This window comes from Diabrotica undecimpunctata, chromosome 5 (genome assembly GCF_040954645.1).
Source record: "Diabrotica undecimpunctata isolate CICGRU chromosome 5, icDiaUnde3, whole genome shotgun sequence".
Classification (NCBI taxonomy): Eukaryota; Metazoa; Arthropoda; class Insecta; order Coleoptera; family Chrysomelidae; genus Diabrotica; species Diabrotica undecimpunctata.
In genome coordinates this window covers 122,479,816-122,503,329 of record NC_092807.1, presented here as the reverse complement: position 1 = coordinate 122,503,329, position 23,514 = coordinate 122,479,816, and the positions used below count along the sequence as shown (strand labels likewise).

Genomic DNA, 23,514 nt, shown 5'->3' with positions numbered 1-23,514 from the left:
ACAGGCCAAGACCCAAAAAGGGTTGTCGAGCCAGTGATGATGATGAATGTAAAATTTATAAATTTGTACATAGTGTGCTAAAAAAATCATGAAAATAGGGCTAAAAATAAAAAAATTGAAATAGTTTGAATTTGACCATAATTTTCTCCGTTACGTTTTTTTTGCATCTGAGTGTAATTTATAATTAATTTTATATAATTGTACTTCATTTTATTTTTTCTATTTAATTTTTTTCTATTTAATTTTATTTAATTTATTTTATTTTAGTTCATACAAATATTTTAAAATCAAAATTAGCCAATTTATTCTTGAGTTGTTATAAAAAAATATTATATAAAATTATAATAGGTGTATATTATGTATAATTACAATTTTGAGTCACGCTAAATAGGATTTTGGGTCCGAGCAAGACGTCATACCAACGATTAGAAGTGTTCACTTCAAGCATAGCTTTCTTATCGTCTAAGCACGGAGCGATGGTTTTTCATTTAATTTAATTAGATTATTTAGATATATTTAATTATTTAAATAGATATTTAGATATATTTAATTATTTAGATAGAATCTTAAACGTCAATCATACCAGATCACCTGGTAACAACTGTTGAATCTGGAAGTTAATTTCGCTGACATCAATATTTTTCGTCGCCAAAATTGCGCGCTCACTGAACCAATTATGATTCAAGTAATTATTCAGTATAGCCGGAAAGACATTTAAAATTAATTCATCCGGTCGAGGTGTGGGAAGGGAAGGATACATGGGGATTAGATGGAGTACAGGTATTAATTTTGGACTGGTATTTCCAGTAAGGTTATGAGTATCATGAACAGTTTTGCAAATAATATTTTTGAAGGAATTGTAATGATCTCAAATCAGATTCGGAGTTTTGTGAAGGTGATGAATCGCCGGAAGTACAGGCACACTTTTTACGGTTCGATTTCTAATCCGAATACTCATTCCAAAAATTTTTTTTAATAATTTTTTTTTAAATAATTAATACAACCTAGAAATGTTAAACATAGGGGAGAATTTATAGTATTAAACATGCATTTCATGTACCAATCCTTTGTTTTACTTGGACACATATTATCATGATTATGGTGTAACTTACCTTATTTTGATATCGCAATTCAGTCCCGCTGAGATAATAACATTTAGCAGGAACGGTGTTAGAAAAAAGGGCAGGTGTCACTTCTGTTACTCCAACAGATAAGGTACCGGCCATATGTTTCGACATACTCATCAAAGAAATCTCAAACATTTCATCTTGGTGAAGAGGTGTAGCACTAAACACTATGGAACTACTGAAATCTTTAGACCTGGTTGCCAGCCGGCCTCTTTCATCTAAAGTGACTCCTTTACTGTGGATTTCTGAGAAACGGTGAAGATCTGATTCGATAGGAGGTTGAACGACGCTGGTAGCTTGAAGAGAAGCAGATGTATCAGATCGATGAGATGTTTCTATTCCTTAAGTAAAACATCGGCATTATAAATAAATGGTAAGTTCAAACAGCAAAATGAATAAATACAACAGTTGGGGGAGAGTATGTTTATAACCTTCAATTGCTATGTTCAGATATATCTTTGTTCTTATTCTTTAGTTGCTTTATAAAAGTATCACGAGTATTGTTTTGTTTAACCGGTCACTATACTACAAATGACTTAATAAACCGGGTAACCCACTGAGAATATCTCTTTAACAAATTTACTAAGTTAAAGGGCACTGGAAATAAGATCATTGTATTCTTTGCAAAATTCTGCGAGTATTTGATTTTACAAGATTTCAAATAAGAGGTGAGGCGTGTGCACCTGATTAACTATTTAAATTAACTTCCACTTATATTTTTTACTTATTTTATACAAATATGAGGAGGTAACATTTGATACACAATATGAGGAGGTAATATGCAAACAGCCTTAAGTCACACAAAAATCAAAGTTAGATGTGCCAATGCATTATTCTGTTGTAGCCAAAGAGGTTTATTTTATCGGATTCATCAAAAAAAAATTTACCAATGGTAAAGGCATGTTAAAGACCACATTTACATGCAAAACAACATACTTCCACTAACTGGTCTATGCTAACCAGCTTATTTCCAACCAACCAATAGGCGATCTGCAACTGCCACTCAGCTGACCCAGTGAGTCCTACAAATTTGAGGATATCTGAGGATTTATTGTTAAAAGTATTTAAAAAGAATTAGTAATAAATCCGTAAAATAGTTTCGAAACACAATTCAGATTCAACACATTATCAGATGTCGCTATTACGTCCATATCGAAGCCATTTTAGTGTTGCTTCTTAAAGACAGAAAAGATTTATTTTTCACGTTGAGAACGCCTATGAATATCTGTTCTGATGAGCCCTATTAGGGCGAAATACGTATAAACAGATACGTACTTTATTATTTAAAGGGTAACGGATGGGTAATTGTTGGTGAAGGAAATGAAGGGACAGGAGGAAAAAAGGAAAAGTGAGCAAATTACCAGGTATGTAGCTCCTAAAATAGTTCTAGTTCTTGTACCGTTTAAGCACAACAATAAACGTTCCACGTGCATAAAAATAAGACCTATTTACATCAACGCTTTCAAAGAAGAGTTTTATAAAGTCCCAGATACGAAAAGACAAGACAATATAATTGCCAGTCTGATGCATACAACAGAAATCAAAAGACATAGGCCTAGATTGGTAAAGAAGAACAAAAAAAAACTTGCAGCTGACCGAAAGTACTCAAGACCATACTTTTTTCCAACTGTCTCTGCTGCTAAAACTTCTGAATATATAAAGCTTTTTCGCACTGTTATTGGTATTGGAGAAACTACAATAAAAACATAGCGAAAAAAGTGCATTTTGGGTTTGCTGTTAAAGGGAAAAGAGGAGGTGAGTCTACAAAAAATAAGGACTATCTGAAGAAGGAAAGTGTTGAGAGTAGATAAGAATGTTCAGAGGAACTGAATCACATCACAGAAGATAGGAGTCCAAAAGATTATATCTAAGTAGTGAATTAAGTATTAGTAAATTAAGTAAAATATTAACATAGGTTGTAAGTCACCCGCCTCTGATACAGTATGTGCTGCCTTTTCAAAGAACAAATTAAAAGTGCACCAGCACAGTCTGCTGAACAGGCGCAGCTAATGGTTGAGAAACGGATTCATTCAAGAAGAGCAAAGGTGTTTTATAAGTACATGGAAATGAATGTTTCTCATTATGTTATCTTTTGCTCTAATCTTCAACAAATTCAACCACAACCGAAAAGTCTAATTCAAGAAGCTTATTACGCGAGACAAATTTGGTTTTATAACTTTTGTATTACTGACCTAAAAACTCAAAATCAGATGTTCTACACTTGTACAGAGAAGCAGGTAGGAAAAGGCAGTGTGGAAATAGCATCGGCTTTCCTTAACTATTTGAAAAAGCTGATTTTTAGGGCTTTTCTGTACTAAGGTTGTTTACGGGATAGATGGATATAGATTTAGATGGTTGTGTTTCGTAAAATAAAAATAATATTATCCTGAGAACACTGATTCATTTTTTGGAAACACACATAACATCAATCCAAAGGATTTTATTGTATTTCGCCGTACACGGACATAGTTTTTTACCCGCCAACGAGCGAATCGAGCATTGGCTAGCCCGAAGTTCGCGCTAGCCGCACCTCAGAAAGTTTTAATGATTTCTCTCACCACGTATGTTCATTTCTCGTATTTGCTGTTACACATGGCCTCTCTTTTTAGTTCTGAGTAGTCGCCTTTTCTGTACTCTTCTTCTGTGAAAATCTGCTTTGTTCTCATATGTAGGGTTTTGTAGCATTTTCAATCTTTTATGAGTTTTTATTTAATCTCAATAGTTACAAATATGGTATTGGAATAGCATATCTTAACGTTTTTCTGTCAAAAACAAAGTGGGATATCCTGGGTATGAAATCCACGTGGATATACCGGTGAAATATCCCGGTAGCTACGGTTCCAAATTCATTATTTTGAAACTCTATAACTCTATAGCACTATATCTGAAAAGTTTCAGCCAATTTAACTGAAACAACTTTTACATAAGTAAATATGAAATATACCAAGAATATTGCAAAACTACGACAACCAATGAGTCTAAGAATTGCATCTTGTGTCACGTTTTAGGAAGGTAATTTTGAACATTCTTTGTAACTTTGCACCTATTTAAAATTTTATTAGTGGTACTGTCTGTTATTGTTCTGGTGTAATGTTATTGCATTAGAAAGTTCTTGAAAATGTATTAAACACATGACAAATACGCGTTAATATGAATGAAGCCACATTTGAAAAAAAAGATTTTTTGTTACAAATTATACGAAGAATTCACAATATTTTTTTTTTTGAAAAATCTCAGTGGCGTATGTATCATATTTTTCTTTAAAAAATGCGTAGTTTGAAATTATGTTTCTTCTGAGGAGACTGACGTTTCATCGAAACATTGTCAAGCTGGCGATATTAAATGACGATAGTGGAAATTAAAAACAGTGTTGTGTTTTATGTTATTAATTCAACAAAAAGTATTACCTGCTGTTGTAAGAGCACCAGTAGGAGTAGCACAGGGAATACTGACTTGAGCACATTGACCATACAAATCAACAACAGCATAAATATTATTGTGAGGCACAACACACGCAACTCCTTGTGCAACGCCATTTTTGTAAAATTCCAGAGATTTATCGGCGGATCTCATGACTCCAAGTTTGATTCCTGAAGTTAATACATCGAGATCGCATGAGTAGTTGTTCTTTATCGTTTTTCCATTTATCATTATGGACGATCCACTGAGCATCCAAGTGTCTCGATATAAGTCAGTGGCTGTACTTGGCAGATCTATTTCGTCAGGTCGAACAGATGTAACTCCTAATAAATGAATTGTATAATTAGTATTATTATTAATTAAATATATGTGGATAATATTAAAACACCCGAACAATCAACAAGAAAAAACCTACATTTTAGTTTAATACACATTTTGGATTAAAGTTTATATCTTAAACGTACTCCTCTTTTTCATTATTAACACATCACTGAGCTATTTTTTAAGTTTAAAAAGCAAAACAATTCTAGAGTACTATATTTAATAAAGTGAAGAGGCAGGATGAGTTATAACAAATTCATTTTGGATTCTTTAATCAAGGTATCGCAAATGTGTCTATTTATGATAGAACAATATTCCCAAATGCTGTAGTTTTTCATCACTTACTTTGAAGGTTCGGGTATAACTTATCAATCTTATCATTGACTGTTTTTAAAACCATAACTATATTATCGCGGGCTACGGACGGAATGCATAAATCGGATGAATGAGACGGAATGAAAGCATACATCCGATGAGCACCCTCAGGCACCGGAATAAAATTACGAGCATTACCGCACTGTTTCTAATAATGAATGCCGCAATCGCAGACGAAACACCAGGAAGAAATATTTCCAGTTCACGGCCTATAAACCTGGAAAATAATGACAAAATATCGGCCGTGAAAATGTTTACAACTTTAATGTAATCAAGTACAAAAAGCAAATAGTCTGGCAGGATACCTTAATAACACTATATGGCGAAACAAGATATATGCCTCAGAAACAAGACCCGACACAGCCACAGCACAAAGGCTACTGGTAACGGCAGATATGAGAGTACTGAGAAGAATTACAGGAAATGCCGAGAGAAAAGAGAAGTGAAGACATTAGAAGAAAATGTAACGTAGAGTGTATAAATGAATGGACACAAAATAGAGAAAAAGAATGGAATAACCACATAAGCAGAATGCTTGTAAAGAGGGAGAAGAAGAAGAAGAGAAATTAATGTAATTGATTTTGATGGTAATGCATTTGAATTAATGTAATTATTAATCAAGGAATAATTTGTATAATCAAGGAATAAGCAAATATATTGAGAATATTGATAAACCCGAGGTCATCAATCAAATTTTATTAAGTTTGGGGACAAGCAGATAACGAAATACTCGTTAATATATCTCATAGCGTCAGAGGTTAAGTACACAGTTAAAGTTGTTATTGTTGTAGTTAAGAAATTTTTGCTATTTTGGACAGAAATGTACATCTCAATTGAAAAATATTAAGTGGTGTAACAAGCCTAATAATAGTGTTATATAATTTAAATTAAACATTGTTAAAATCCAAAGTGATTGCCAAAATCTTTTGAGATTATCATTTTGAGGTTAGATTCGAGATTATGGCACAAAATAGTTGCATTACTTATTCCTGCATTTTGGGAACTGGCAAACAGCAAATGATTACAAGCAACAGCTGCAGGGCACGATTCCATGTGGCCGAAAAATGTTAATCATCATAAGAAGTTAGAGCTGTTATTCTACAAAAACATTCACTGATGCACTTTTGTGGAACTTGTAGATAGTCTTTTAAAAGGGTCCCGTTAATGATTGGGAAGCTTAATATCATGGAAGAATAAATTAAGGCCCTTAAGGACAGAATAGCGAAATACGAACCGTCCGTATCGACCTGAGGTACGTTTCACAATTTCATAAGTATTCTACTATTAAAAGAAATAATTTAAGCTAAGCTAAACTATTTTCTCTTTTCCTTTATATTTTACTTATTGAAAGTATTACAAGATTTTGATATCTTTCAAAATATTACTTAACTGGAAAATAGACCCTTCTAATCCAACTGATAAACTAGAACAATATCAATGTCGAAATACTTAAATTCATTGCAGACAACGAAAGTAAGAGCCTCGACCTAATAATTGCACTATTCAATAAGATATATGACATAGGTAAAATACCAATAGACTGGCTAAAATCAACATTCGCAACATTACCAAAAAAATCCAATACCTCACACTGCGATGACTATCGAATATTAAACATTATGTCTTATGCCCTTTAAACTTTTCTCAGAATCATTCATACACGAATTTAAAAGAAGTGTGAGTTTCAGATGAGTGACACTCAATTCGGATTTCGAAATGGATTGGGGACATGAGAAGCTCTTTTTGCCTTAAATGTGTTAACACAATGCAGAGATGCAGAGACAAGAATGTAGATGTATCGTTATCATCAACTAGCCTCTAACGTCCACTGCTGAACATAGGCCTCTCGCATGCTTTTCCACTTAGACCGATTTTGCGCCATCTGAATCCAATTTGTAGTCACTCTTTTTATGTCATCTGTCCATCTCGTTGGGGGTCGACCTCTATTTCTGTTAGCTTGTATTCGGGGGTTCCACTTTAGTGTTGTTATCCTTTCAACAACGTCTGCTACTCCTAATCTTTTGCGTATAGTAGCATTGGGTATTCTATCACGAAGAGAAATTAATGTAATTGATTTTGATGGTAATGCATTTGAATTAATGTAATTATTAATCAAGGAATAATTTGTATAATCAAGGAATAAGCAAATATATTGAGAATATTGATAAACCCGAGGTCATCAATCAAATTTTATTAAGTTTGGGGACAAGCAGATAACGAAATACTCGTTAATATATCTCATAGCGTCAGAGGTTAAGTACACAGTTAAAGTTGTTATTGTTGTAGTTAAGAAATTTTTGCTATTTTGGACAGAAATGTACATCTCAATTGAAAAATATTAAGTGGTGTAACAAGCCTAATAATAGTGTTATATAATTTAAATTAAACATTGTTAAAATCCAAAGTGATTGCCAAAATCTTTTGAGATTATCATTTTGAGGTTAGATTCGAGATTATGGCACAAAATAGTTGCATTACTTATTCCTGCATTTTGGGAACTGGCAAACAGCAAATGATTACAAGCAACAGCTGCAGGGCACGATTCCATGTGGCCGAAAAATGTTAATCATCATAAGAAGTTAGAGCTGTTATTCTACAAAAACATTCACTGATGCACTTTTGTGGAACTTGTAGATAGTCTTTTAAAAGGGTCCCGTTAATGATTGGGAAGCTTAATATCATGGAAGAATAAATTAAGGCCCTTAAGGACAGAATAGCGAAACCGGAAGAGCGGAGAATTGAAGATGCTATATCCGAGGATTTGCTTTATGAAGTACAGGAGAGGGCAACTCGTACTCAAAACTTAATGATCTATGGTAACGCAGAGTTAAACTCGAATTTATTAGAGGAACGTATAGGACAGGATAAAAAGCTAGTATCTGAAGTATTCAATAAGCTGGGAATGTCACATGAATTATGTTGTCGGAACTATGTGATCGCAATCGAAACTTGTGTTTATGATATAATTATTATGGCAGAAAGCAACCTAAATAATAGCATTAGTGATAATGGAAGGAGGCAGTTGGAAAGATCAATATAGATCAAGGTCTGATTTCTCTTAATGGAGAGGAGATCGAAAGGGTAAATCATTTCAAATACCTTGGCAGCTGGTTAAATGTAAATTGTGACTCTGATGAAGAGATAATAACCAGGATCGAAATATCACGTAAGGCTTTTACCTGGAAACCAGTTTTATGCAATAGAAACCTGTCGATGAATATTCGTAAGAAGGTCCTGAAATGTTATGTGTGGTCCATCCTATTGTATGGTTGCGAGACATGGGCGTTAAAAACCACAATGCTAAACAAGTTAGAAGTATTCGAATTGTGGTGCTATAGACGAATCCTAAAGATATCGTGGGTTTCGCACACTTCCAATGAAGATGTTCTTCAAATGATCAATTCAGAACGTCTTCTCATAAACACCATAAAAAGGAGAAAAACAGAATACTTCGGCCATATAATTAGAGGACTTAAATACCATCTACTTCGCCTTATAATACAAGGAAAAGTGGAAGGAAAGAGATGGATTGGTCGAAAGAAACTTTCATGGCTGCGTAATATTAGACAATGGTGTGGTTCCACAGTAGAAGAATTATTTCGCGCAGCAGCAGACAGAGAAAGGTTTCAGGAAATTGTAAACATGATGACGGCAAACGTCTGAATACGGACACGGCACCCAAAGAAGGAGATTAGTGATAATGAGATTATAAGTGACAATTTTTCAATTTTTCGAAGTGACCGTAATACTATGACTAGTCAAAAACAGAGTGGAGGTGAAGTAGTTATGTTTGTTAGTAATTAAATGAGATCAAATTGTATCCAGCTGACAGAAAATAGAGTAGAGCAGAAATTTGTATTGCCCAAGTTAAATAATACTAAGTTTGAGGGGTTTAAATACCACCGCAGTCATCAGCAAATAGGTACTTATGGTTGGCACTGCAAGACAATGAGTTTTGCTGTCTTGCACAATCTTCGTAGGATGATCTGGCCTATCAAGTTGCACAGGAGTATAGATTCTTAATTCTTAGCTTTTTCAGCATAACTAAATACCAAATAATAGGGGTGTATATTTAGATTTGTTTTTTTCTAATGTTAAGTACTTGAAAGCTCTTAGAGCAAGTGATCCATTGTTAAATTTCTCTCTTATAGATTTTAAATAAATAAATACTAAATTAGCCATAATATTAGTTATTCAATTTTATCAAATTTTACCTAGTTCTATGCTTCCTGACCATCTGTCAACTATGCTATCCAAACATATTTCAAACAATTCTCCATCTCTTAGAGGTCGACTAGAAAATACTATTGCATCATTAAATTCAGCCAAAGGTCTGGGTCGAAGAGCTGTTAAACCATTATTGACTATCCTGGCGTTCTTTCCGTGGATATGATGAAATCTTAAATCGCTAAAAAGATTTGATTAATTGGAAAAAATTAGTAAACCAAACGGAATTAATATACATATATATATATATATATATATATATATATATATATATATATATATATATATATATATATATAACTATGTAATTTTTATTATTTCTATATTAAATACCTATACTACGAATTTCTGCAAGAGGGGGAGGACGAGAGACACGTTACCAATACGAACCGTCCGTATCGACCTGAGGTACGTTTCACAATTTCATAAGTATTCTACTATTAAAAGAAATAATTTAAGCTAAGCTAAACTATTTTCTCTTTTCCTTTATATTTTACTTATTGAAAGTATTACAAGATTTTGATATCTTTCAAAATATTACTTAACTGGAAAATAGACCCTTCTAATCCAACTGATAAACTAGAACAATATCAATGTCGAAATACTTAAATTCATTGCAGACAACGAAAGTAAGAGCCTCGACCTAATAATTGCACTATTCAATAAGATATATGACATAGGTAAAATACCAATAGACTGGCTAAAATCAACATTCGCAACATTACCAAAAAAATCCAATACCTCACACTGCGATGACTATCGAATATTAAACATTATGTCTTATGCCCTTTAAACTTTTCTCAGAATCATTCATACACGAATTTAAAAGAAGTGTGAGTTTCAGATGAGTGACACTCAATTCGGATTTCGAAATGGATTGGGGACATGAGAAGCTCTTTTTGCCTTAAATGTGTTAACACAATGCAGAGATGCAGAGACAAGAATGTAGATGTATCGTTATCATCAACTAGCCTCTAACGTCCACTGCTGAACATAGGCCTCTCGCATGCTTTTCCACTTAGACCGATTTTGCGCCATCTGAATCCAATTTGTAGTCACTCTTTTTATGTCATCTGTCCATCTCGTTGGGGGTCGACCTCTATTTCTGTTAGCTTGTATTCGGGGGTTCCACTTTAGTGTTGTTATCCTTTCAACAACGTCTGCTACTCCTAATCTTTTGCGTATAGTAGCATTGGGTATTCTATCACGTAGAGAAATCCCTAATATTATTCTTTCCATTGCCCTTTCCGCAACTTGTAGTTTACTCCCTGTTGTTCTTGTGAGTGTTAGGGTTTCTGCGCCGTAGGTCATCACTGGTAAAATACACTGATTAAGTACTTTTCTTTTCAGACACATTGGAATCCTAAAAATATCCTTCATCTTTCCAAATGCAGCCCAAGCGAGGTTTATTCTTCTTTTCAGCTCGATTGTTTGGTTGTCTCGACTTATTCTGATTTCATGACCCAAGTATTTATAGGAGTCAACTGGCTCAATATATTTGTCTTCTACTGAGATGTTTTTGTTGTGGACTAAATTTGTTATAAATTGTGTTTTTGAAAAATTTATTAGACCAACTCTTTTTGTGGCAGTATGGAGTTCTTGGAGCATTATCTGTGCCTGATCAAAGCTGTCTGCAATAAGAACGATATCATCTGCAAATTTAAATGTATGCAAGATGTATATGCATGTTTTATTGATTATAGAAAAGCATTTGACTGCGTTAACTATCAACAGATGATGAAAATTCTAAGAACAACTGGAATTGACGAACAAGACTTGCGAATTATTTCAGAACTACATTGGCACCAAACGGCAACAATTGAAATAGAGGACACAACATCCGCAGATATACGAATCCGACGAAGAGTGCGACAAGGTTGCGTCTTATCACCGCTATTATTTAATCTGTATTCGGAATCTGTATTCGGAATCTATATTCAGAAAAGCATTAGACGAGGTTCAAGGTGGAATCAAGATTAACGGAACCAGCATAGACAACATCAGGCATGCTGATGATACCTAATAGCAAGCTACGCATAAAAACTACAAAATATAATAAATGCGGTAATTCGTTACATGTAAATGTTTCCAAAACTAAAATTTTAGTATTTTCATAAACATACCAACATTTATATGCCAAGGGGCAAATAATAGAACAGGCGACTTCCATAAAATATTTCGGAGCAAATATCAACAGCCAGTGTAACCCAAAAAATCCTGTCAAGAATTGAACAAACGAGGAAAACACTCATGAACATAAAAACATTTTTTACAAGATCGGACCGTAGTTTAGAGCTCAGAATTCGAATTATCCGATGTTACGTTTTCTCTGTTTTTCCGCATGGCTGTGAAAGCTGGACAATGGGCAATATATGCTTTTGAAATGTATATATACAGACGGATGCTGAGAATTCCATGGATACAAAAAGTTGCCAATGATGGGGTACTTCGGCGCATGTGTAAACAAGAATTACTCAGCATAATCAAAGAGAGAAAAATACAACACTTGGGTGATGTGTTGAGGGGTGAAAGATATGAATTACTCCAAATCATATTGGAAGGTAAAGTGCAGGACAAAAAATCACTTGGAAGACGCCAGAACTCGTGGATGAAAGACCTGAGGAGATGATTAGCCGCTCATCCACAGAAATCTTTCGTGCAGCAATTTCCAAAGCTACAATTGCCATTTGGATCGCCAACCTTCGAAAGGAGACGTCGCGATAAGAAGAAGGAATACACAAATCAGACAAGATACAAAAATCAGAATCTACAAGACCATAATCGAAAGTATCGCAACTTATGGAGCTGTAGTCTGGCAAATGACAGAATGTGTAAAAAAGAAGCTACTGTCAATGGAAATGGGGTTTTGGATACGTTGTTGTAGGCATCGTAACACTTCACGATAAAGTTAGAAATGTCGAGATACGGAAAAAATGAGTATTGGGATAACAATAATTGACACCATTAAACCAAGAGTTTGAGAAGGTACGAACATGTAAGCCTTATGAATGGAGACAGGTGGGCAAAGAAAATAATGGAGTGAAGACGAGTGCAGAGAAGAAGAGGATGCTCGAGAAAGACATGGCTGGAAGGTATCAGACAAGCCATGACCGAAAAGTATCCACAGGATGATTATTGGCGAGATAAAATACGGTGAAAACTAGAAAGCGAGAAACGACTAAAGGCGAGAATTACATTTTACATTTGCTTTGACCTTTCGATTTCCAGTCCAGAAAACGTGTTCAAAAAATTCTGAAATAAAAATTATGAATGGTCATAATCTGTAAGTGTTCATTATTTACAGTGGGTAGTAATGGCTTAGTGGAGAAACAAGAAATGATAACATCTAAAATGCAGGAAACTATGGATTAGGTATTAGAAACAGCCGAGGCGAACGTTTAATAGATTTTGCAACCGAAAACAGTTTGGCCATTGTAAACACAATGTTCAAACACCATGCCCGTCGTTTATCGACGTGGACCAGCCCAAATGAGGAATACAAGAACCAAATCGACTACATATTGATTAGAAACAGATGGAAGACATGTTTTACAAACGTAAAAACTAGACCAAGAGCTGAATATGGATCCGATCATAAATCTTTATGGGCTTGCTTCAAGATGAAGCTAAAAAGAACCCCGCACCAAAATCAAAACAGGCTGGAGATTTCAAATCCGAAAACATTTAAAGATGCATTAAAGGAAACTAGTATGTTGAACACACAAGACAATCTAGAAGAAATGTGGAAAGGCCTCTGAAGAAACCTCTGTAGAAAGAACCAGAACCGAAAAAAGATCATCAAGAGAAAACACTGGATGGCAGACAGAACGCTGCAACTTCTCGAAGAGCGAAGGGGAATCAAATCTCTCATATATCAAAACAGCAACAAAAACGAATTAGCAAGGTTAAGTAGAGAAATTAAAAGAGCACGTAGGGATGATAAAAATAAACATATAAATGAAGAATGCGAAGAACTAGAGACATGCAAACCGGTATGAATCCCATGAGCTATATAACAAAGTCCGATATCTATCCAGGGAATTTAAACCAATCACACAAACAATAATGGATCAAAACCAACATATTATAAATGACGAGAAAGGGATTGCAGAGGTGTGGAGAAATTATTGTCAAAGTCTATATGCAGCTGATCCCCAGAATGCAAATCACGACGAGTTCACTGCAGAGAGAGAACCAAACATTCTAAAGTCAGAGGTAGAAAAAGCAATCAAAAAGTTAAAAAAATAGAAAATCTACTGGCGCAGACCAGATCACCGCAGAAGTTTTAAAAGAGTCTGGATATGTTGGAGTAAATGTTATGCATATGATCTGCAAAAAGATTTGGGAAACCGGAGAATGGCCCAACGACTGGACAACATCCACTTTCATCCCTATATTCAAAAAAGTAACTCCGCTAGATTGCAGCAACTACAGAACGGTAACCCTAATATCCCATGCAAGCAAGGTTCTACTTCATGTAATACATGAAAGACTTTTCTATTGCCTCAGATATCAAAAGAACAAGCGGGATTTGTCCCAGGAAATGACACAAGAGAACACATCCTTAATGTCAGACAGCTAATCGAAAAAAACTCATGAATTCAATACTCCTATGCTTATGTGCTTTGTGGATTACACAAAGGCATTCTATAAAGTCAAATGGCAGCAGCTATGGTCCATACTAGCGGAAATGTGAACACCCCACCACTTAATTCAACTAAATAGAAGTCTATATGAAAATAATAAGTGCACAGTAAAAATAAACAACACCCATTCCGAACATTTCAGAACATAGGCAGGTGTCAGGCAGAGATGCATAATCTCGCCAACTCTGTTTAATGTCTACAGCGAACACATTATGCGAAAGGTACTAGACGAATGGAAGGGTTTAATATCAGTAGGAGGTTAAAAAATCAGTAACTTGAGATATGCTGATGACACTTTAATAATCGCGGCAAACCAAGAAGAAATGGAAGACATAATGAGATATCTGGAGGAGAAAAGCAAAACATATGGACTAAAGCTAAATAGGAGTAAGATAAAGATCATGATAGTAGACAGAGCTATATGGACCTTAAAGAAAGCGAATAAAAATAAACTAGACGCTGTTGAAATGTGGGCATGTTAAGAATATCCTGGATTGATAATCGCACTAACGTATCGATATTAGAACAACTTAAAGTAAAGGATATATTGCTTAAACAAATACAACAGAGATATTTGCAGTATTTTGGACTCATTTCTAGAAGAACAGATATGATGGAAAAACTGATAGTCGAGGGTAGAGTTGAAGGAAAGAGACCTAGGAATAATCTTCAACACATTAAAGAAATTGGGGGCTTTGAAGTAGTAAATAGTTTCATATACCTGGGGTTCAACAAATGACGGAGGGTGTGACAGAGAGATACGTAGAAGATTGACTATTGCTAGAACAGCTATGATGAAACTGGTAACAATTTGGAAAAATTCTAGCATAACAGTACACACAAAACTAAGGCTGGTAAGGGCACTCATTTTTTCCATAGCCACATATGCATCCGAAACCTGGACTTAAAGTAAGCTGATAAAAATAAACTTGACGCTTTTGAAATGTGGGTATACCGCCGCATGTTAAGAATATCCTGGATTGATCATCGCACTAACGTATCGATATTAGAACAACTTAAAGTAAAGGATATATGGCTTAAACAAATACAACAGAGATAGTTGCAGTATTTTGGACTCATTTCTAGAAAAACAGGTACGATGGAAAAACTAATAGTCGAGGGTAGAGTTGAAGGAAAGAGACCTAGGGGAAGATCTCCAAGCCGTTGGGTAGATCAAACAAAAATATTGATTAACCAAGGGTTACATGAAGCCGAACAACTAGCCCAGGACAGGGAAGGATGGAGGGAAATCGTGAAAAAACTGTAAAGGCCTGATGGTGTCACCACATCCCAAAAGGGATTAGGACTGAGGAGGAGGAGGAGTAATGGCTTTCCTCCGGTTTTGGCAGTAACCCGACGATATTTGATACGAGCAATCTTGTATAAACTCTTAATCATGGTGCTTACCTATATAGTGTAGTATTTGAAAGACTAGAATTTAATGTATCTGGTGATGCATAGTCGTAAGCATCAATTATAGTTGCTTCTACAGCTTGTCCATATAAATCTAAAACAAAGAAATATGAAAAGTAATACACTGGCATAGAAATCATAATTATAACGTACCTATAACTCCATAAATTTTTTCTGGGACATTTGATGCAGCACATCCTTGATCTACTCCATTAACGAAAAAATGTAACAAGCCGTTCTCCTTCCTCAAAACGCCTACGCGATCTCCAACCTGCAGTCGATCCAGATTGACTCCATACTGTTCTAATACTATTGTTCCATTGTGCATTATGCCACTACCAGTCATCATCCACGTTCCAGATCTGATAAAATAGAAATTATGTATAGTTCTACAATAATATTTCACAAAAATAATCTCTTATATGTATTTCACGCTCCATATGAAAATTTGAACACTACGAAATATCATTTTTTTAAAGCAGTAAAGCTTGATAGTACTGCAAATTTGTAATTTCTAGTCAGAAATAAGACATTTGTTTTAAATCATAAATTTTTAAAAGTTTTTTCTTCCTTCAGAAAAATGATGAGAAAAGTAAACAAATATTCGCAAGCTGAAAAGAAGATCAGAATTTCTTCTTCTCTTCTACGGCACTATAGCCCAAATTGAGCCTTGGCCTCCTTTATTTTTTGACTCCACCCTTGCTTGTCTGTGACTGATCTTCTCCATACACGGACTGCTAAAAGGGCTTGTGCGTCGCTGTTTACTGTGTCTTTCCAACGCTTTCTTGGCTTTCCAACCGGTCTCTTTCCCTGCATTCTAGCATTCAGTGCTCTTTTTGGTAGCCTATCCTCCCCATTCTTATCACGTGTCCGGCCCATTGCAATCTTTGTATTCTAATGAAGTCTGACAGTGGTGCTTCCTTATAAAGTTGATAAAGCTCGTTGTTGTATCGACTTCTGAAGATTCCGTTTTCCCTCACATGTCCTAATATTCTCCTCAGTACTTTCCTTTCGAATGTATCGAGTTTGCTTTTGGATGTTTCTTTCAGGATCCATGCTTCACTGCCATAGCATGGTATTGGGCAAAATAAGCTCTGTTTGCCTGCGTTATTCTCTTCCGTATTTCTCCATCTTCGGATCCGTCGGTATATATTTCTACTCCCAGGTATGTAAACTTTCCAACAGTTTCAATGTCATCTTCATGTATAATGTTTTATGGGACTATATTTCTTCTCGTCTGTATCATTATTTTTGTTTTTTCTGTGTTAATTTTAAGACCTAGCTTTTTGTTTGCGTTTTTAACTCTGTGTATGATTCCTGTGCTCCTGTTGATCGTTGAATACTAATCACGATACCGCTCAATTTTTTGGCTGGACGTGTACTTTTCATTAAGCGAAAATAAAAAAAAACTAGCTAAAAAATAACATCCCATATAGAAAGCTAATAATCCTCCTTTGTCCCAAGCTAAAGGTATCGAAAAATGATGGTCTTTGTTATGGTAAAAACTTTGTTTTTAGTCTAAATTTTGGTGCCTAAGACAATAGTTCTGTCAAAACCAATATAAATATCCTATGGGCACTTAAAAAAACGCATACTATAAGTACCCCTGCTCCTAAGCCTCGGCTGTTGTAACCACCTTATACTGAAATATAATTTTTTTACTCTATTAAATCTCCATCTCTTGTAAATGCTGTATAGATTTATATATAGAATAATCATCAAGTGATACTGTTTATTCAACTCCTCATCATTACACTGTTCCTTGTTAGTTACAAACTCCTCTTTACCCAGCCAACAGTCCAGTACCCACTTAGTCTGATTACGTTTATAATATACCTTTATAATATACCTGGGTACATGGACGTATAAATAAAGATATATTATATATTTATTATATCTTTATTTATACGTCCATGCCTGGCTATAATAAACGTTGGCATACCTATCGTCCATTTTTTACCTTCCATGTTTTGATAAGTTAGGCCCTCATCTTCCAAGAACAAATTCAGTAATTTTTTTGCCATTTAATTTAGGAATCACACATTGTGAAACGTGGCAATTATGTCAAAAAAGATATAAATAGACATACTCTATATGTTTATAATATTATTGTAACTGTCCTATTAATTTTTTTGGTATGGCCTTCTGATCTACACACCATGAAAATTTGGAAAGCATTAAAACAAGCTATACTGAGATAATACACAGCTTAAAATTAGAATAATTTGCACGATTCGATTGGTTAGGGACTAGGTGTAGTTAGATGCTAACCAATAAAATATCTGTAGATAAATATGCTTATATTGTCATAAAATAACACTTTTAGCACGAGGTTAGTTATTTCTCACGGATTTTAGGGTTTACAAGACAATTATAATGATGGAAAAATATATGTATTTGTCAAGCGACATTATCATCATCATTGGTGCTACAGCCCTATAAAAGAGCATCGACCTTCCCAAGTCTATTACGCAAGTCAGTTCTATCCATTGCCAACTGTTGCCAGTTTGCTGCGCCTATTTGTCTACCATCCTCCTCTACACCATCCCTCCATCTGAGTTTTGGCCTACCACTACTTCTACTTCCCACAGGTTGCGACATAAGGATTCTTCTAGGAGGGTTGTTCTGCTGTGATCTTCCCAGATGTCCTGCCCACCTTAGTCTTCCTATTTTTATAAAGGATACTACGTCTTTACCACCAAATATATGTTTATATCTGTGATATATCTCGTAGTACCTCTTGTACCTCCTTCTCCAAATACCATTTTCACAGATGCCACCGAATATTCTTCTTCTTAGGATCCTTCGTTCAAATATAAGCTTGAGATTTTCATCTGCCTTGGAAATGGTCCATGTCTCCGACCCATATGTCAACACTGTTTGTATAAGGGTTTTGTATACGGTTATATATATATATATATATATATATATATATATATATATATATATATATATATATATATATATATATATATATATATATATATATATATATATATATATATATTAGAAGTGATTATTTCGACCAACAAATAATTTATAAATACATTCGAATTATCGGGTAAAGTGGTCTGTAATCAAAATCTTTCTTTTTTCTGAGATACTCAATATTTCGCCATTTATTTAATAGCTTCCTCAGGAGCAAACTAAAACAATTTGAACATTACAAAAAATGGCGTACAAATACATTTTAAAACACTCACAGAATTTAAAAGATTTCGCAAATAAAAACTGACATTGAAGTATTTGAAATATTGAATGTCAAGAATAAATTGTCTTAAGCACGTTCGTTACAGCTATACGATAAAAAATTAACATTATTTCAAATGTAAAAATAAAAATAACAATAAAAGAAAAGTTAGAAGAATAATATTTCTTTGATGAATTATTAAGGTTAGTTGTTATTAAGATGAATGTTGGCTATTTTGAATATTTATAAATTTTGTTCAATATGATAAATTGCGTTAGGCTTTCACGGCCATCGTCTAACTTATTAAACTGTTTATTCGGGCTGTTGGGCCGTTGTCTTCTGTTGAGATTTGTTCTCGACGTTTCGCCAACACTAGGGGTTGGCATCTTCTGGAGATGTTGATGCTTCGCTTGTAAGCAGAAACTGACGACGCGTTGTACTACGGAGGCAATATTTATAATTCCCACTCGCCTCCCCTCCACTGGTTTCGGCTTGAGGGGGCGTGTCGTTGTTTATAGTAGCTTTTCTATCTCCGTGTTTGGCGGGAAGGGCGTTTGTGGATTTTAATACTGGTATCCATGTTTTGTTGATTTTTAGTCCTTCTTCTATCCTATTGAAATTGTTTGGGTGCTTGTATATTTCCACCGCTTCCCGATATAACCGTGGGTAGTACTGTGAAGTTTTGTCCAGCATCTGTGTTTCTTCAAATAGTATTCGATGTTCTCCGCTTCCCAAAGCGTGTTCGGCAACGGCAGATTTGTCGATATGTCCTAAACGACAATGGCTTTTATGTTCATTTATCCTGGTGTTGGTGTGTCTTTTTGTGGTTCCCACATATACCATTCCACATGTGCATGGTATTCGGTATACTCCGGCCGTTGCTAATGGGTCGCGTTTGTCTTTTACCGATCTTAAACAATCCTTGATCTTCTTTGTAGGTCTGAAGATGGTCTTTATGTTGGCTTTCTTGAGTATTCGCCCAATTCTGTCCGTTACCCCCGATATATAGGGCAAGAACGCTTTCCCTTTACATTCTGTTTCTTCGTCCCTTCTTCTAGATACGTTGTTCATCGCCTTGTGTATTTCTCTTCTGGTGTACCCATTAGAGGTGAGCGCTTTTTCAATATAAAGAAGTTCACTTTGGAGATGTTGTGGTTCACAAATTCTCTTCGCCCTCTCTGCCAAAGTTTTGATGATACCTTGTTTTTGGCTAGGATGATGATTTGAGTTCCTGTTTAGGTATCTGTCTGTGTGTGTAGGTTTTCGATACACTTTATGTCCTAAGTGACCTTCCTTTCGATTTACTAATACATCCAGGAACGCTAGTTGTTGAGCTTTTTCTGTTTCCATCGTAAATTGAATATTTGGATGTAGTGTATTTATATAAGCCAGGAAATCGTTTAGTTTTTCTGCTCCGTGACCCCAAATCACAAAGGTGTCATCAACGTATCTGAACCATACCCTAGGCTTGTATGCTGAGTCCATTATCTTCTTCTCTAAATGCTCCATGAAAAGGTTGGCTACGACCGGGCTTAGTGGGCTTCCCATTGCTACTCCATCCATCTGTTCATAAATTTGGTCTTCCCATGAAAAGTATGTGGTAGTTAGGCAAATACGGTATAATTCCACCATATCCTTGGCAACTAGTCCCTCAATTAAATTCAGAACGTCTTCTAGGGGGACTCTTGTAAATAGGGAAACCACATCAAAACTAACAAGAATGTCAGATTCCTGCAAAGTTATTCCTTTGATCTTCTCAATAAAATGGGCGGAGTCTTTTACAAAGGCATCGTTTTTTCCTATATGTGGTTGTAAAATATCGGCCAGATGTTTTGCAAGGCTGTAAGACGGAGATCCTATGGAGCTCACAATAGGGCGGAGAGGTACATCGTCTTTGTGTATTTTCGGCAAGCCATACAAGCGTGGTGGGACTGCTTCGCTGTTGCATATTCTTGGCTTTATCTCCTCTGGTATGGACGAAGATTTAATAAGTCTGTTGATTTTCCGTAGGGTGACTGCTGTGGGATCTTTTTTAAGTTTCTTATAAACCGCAGGATCTAGAAGATTTTGTATTTTCGTTTTGTAGTCGGCTGTCTTCATTACGATCGTGGCGTTTCCCTTGTCTGCTGGTAAAATTACAACATCTTTGTCTGCGTTTAACGATTTTATGGCACGTATTTCTTGGTGGCTCAAATTATTTTTCGGTGTCTTAGCTTTATGCAAAATTCTTGCTGATTCTGTCCTTATTTCTTCAGCTGCTTCGATTGGTAAGTTGCGGATCGCAGACTCTATATTAGCGATGATGTCTTCTTTGGGTATAACTTTAGGCACAATCGCAAAATTTCCCCCTTTGGCTAACAATGATGTTTCAGCTGAATTTAAAACTTTATCTGAAAGATTGACCACTGTTCTTTCTGTGTTTTGTTCTGATTCTACCTCCTTATGTTTGGTTAAGCGTTCGTATTTGTTTTTCTGGCGTTCAGTGTTCCTTTCTAGTTCATTTTCCATTTTTCTGTAACAAATGGATTCAATTTTATTCCAATCTTCATATTTCAACCTGCTGCTCAAAACGTAAAACAAATCTAGAAGCTCTTTGTCAACCTTCGCCAAATTTCGTCTGGTGTCATGTATTCGTTCTCGTAATAGTGCTTTTTCCATGCGTGTATATATTCTATTGGCTTGACTTGTTCTGATGGATCGATTCGTTCGTAAGAAGTTCGGTAGTACCCCGTTGTCTCGACATCGTGATAGAAAAGCTAACGACGCAAGAAGTTGAGCTTTCTTCTTCCGTAGACAATCTAGTCTTCTGTAGTATGTAGTTACCTCCTCCCCGTAGAGGCGACTGATAAATTGCGTTAGGCTTTCACGGCCATCGTCTAACTTATTAAACTGTTTATTCGGGCTGTTGGGCCGTTGTCTTCTGTTGAGATTTGTTCTCGACGTTTCGCCAACACTAGGGGTTGGCATCTTCTGGAGATGTTGATGCTTCGCTTGTAAGCAGAAACTGACGACGCGTTGTACTACGGAGGCAATATTTATAATTCCCACTCGCCTCCCCTCCACTGGTTTCGGCTTGAGGGGGCGTGTCGTTGTTTATAGTAGCTTTTCTATCTCCGTGTTTGGCGGGAAGGGCGTTTGTGGATTTTAATACTGGTATCCATGTTTTGTTGATTTTTAGTCCTTCTTCTATCCTATTGAAATTGTTTGGGTGCTTGTATATTTCCACCGCTTCCCGATATAACCGTGGGTAGTACTGTGAAGTTTTGTCCAGCATCTGTGTTTCTTCAAATAGTATTCGATGTTCTCCGCTTCCCAAAGCGTGTTCGGCAACGGCAGATTTGTCGATATGTCCTAAACGACAATGGCTTTTATGTTCATTTATCCTGGTGTTGGTGTGTCTTTTTGTGGTTCCCACATATACCATTCCACATGTGCATGGTATTCGGTATACTCCGGCCGTTGCTAATGGGTCGCGTTTGTCTTTTACCGATCTTAAACAATCCTTGATCTTCTTTGTAGGTCTGAAGATGGTCTTTATGTTGGCTTTCTTGAGTATTCGCCCAATTCTGTCCGTTACCCCCGATATATAGGGCAAGAACGCTTTCCCTTTACATTCTGTTTCTTCGTCCCTTCTTCTAGATACGTTGTTCATCGCCTTGTGTATTTCTCTTCTGGTGTACCCATTAGAGGTGAGCGCTTTTTCAATATAAAGAAGTTCACTTTGGAGATGTTGTGGTTCACAAATTCTCTTCGCCCTCTCTGCCAAAGTTTTGATGATACCTTGTTTTTGGCTAGGATGATGATTTGAGTTCCTGTTTAGGTATCTGTCTGTGTGTGTAGGTTTTCGATACACTTTATGTCCTAAGTGACCTTCCTTTCGATTTACTAATACATCCAGGAACGCTAGTTGTTGAGCTTTTTCTGTTTCCATCGTAAATTGAATATTTGGATGTAGTGTATTTATATAAGCCAGGAAATCGTTTAGTTTTTCTGCTCCGTGACCCCAAATCACAAAGGTGTCATCAACGTATCTGAACCATACCCTAGGCTTGTATGCTGAGTCCATTATCTTCTTCTCTAAATGCTCCATGAAAAGGTTGGCTACGACCGGGCTTAGTGGGCTTCCCATTGCTACTCCATCCATCTGTTCATAAATTTGGTCTTCCCATGAAAAGTATGTGGTAGTTAGGCAAATACGGTATAATTCCACCATATCCTTGGCAACTAGTCCCTCAATTAAATTCAGAACGTCTTCTAGGGGGACTCTTGTAAATAGGGAAACCACATCAAAACTAACAAGAATGTCAGATTCCTGCAAAGTTATTCCTTTGATCTTCTCAATAAAATGGGCGGAGTCTTTTACAAAGGCATCGTTTTTTCCTATATGTGGTTGTAAAATATCGGCCAGATGTTTTGCAAGGCTGTAAGACGGAGATCCTATGGAGCTCACAATAGGGCGGAGAGGTACATCGTCTTTGTGTATTTTCGGCAAGCCATACAAGCGTGGTGGGACTGCTTCGCTGTTGCATATTCTTGGCTTTATCTCCTCTGGTATGGACGAAGATTTAATAAGTCTGTTGATTTTCCGTAGGGTGACTGCTGTGGGATCTTTTTTAAGTTTCTTATAAACCGCAGGATCTAGAAGATTTTGTATTTTCGTTTTGTAGTCGGCTGTCTTCATTACGATCGTGGCGTTTCCCTTGTCTGCTGGTAAAATTACAACATCTTTGTCTGCGTTTAACGATTTTATGGCACGTATTTCTTGGTGGCTCAAATTATTTTTCGGTGTCTTAGC

General features: G+C 35.8%; 1 protein-coding gene across 2 annotated transcripts in view; it reads right to left on the bottom strand.

The window, feature by feature from the left end:
* Positions 1 to 23,514, bottom strand: part of Neurl4 (neuralized E3 ubiquitin protein ligase 4) — a 306,909-nt gene that overhangs the window by 260,287 nt on the left and 23,108 nt on the right. Inside the window, exons 8-12 of one of the 2 annotated variants that reach the window (XM_072532633.1) lie at positions 15,683 to 15,891; positions 15,524 to 15,623; positions 9,458 to 9,651; positions 4,535 to 4,870; positions 1,113 to 1,423 (exon numbers count right to left, since the gene is read on the bottom strand). In XM_072532633.1, the coding sequence (XP_072388734.1) occupies positions 1,113 to 1,423; positions 4,535 to 4,870; positions 9,458 to 9,651; positions 15,524 to 15,623; positions 15,683 to 15,891 (1,150 nt within the window). Of the gene's footprint in view, positions 1 to 1,112; positions 1,469 to 4,534; positions 4,871 to 9,457; positions 9,652 to 15,523; positions 15,624 to 15,682; positions 15,892 to 23,514 lie in introns of both variants that reach the window. The other variant, XM_072532632.1, reaches the window with a different exon arrangement.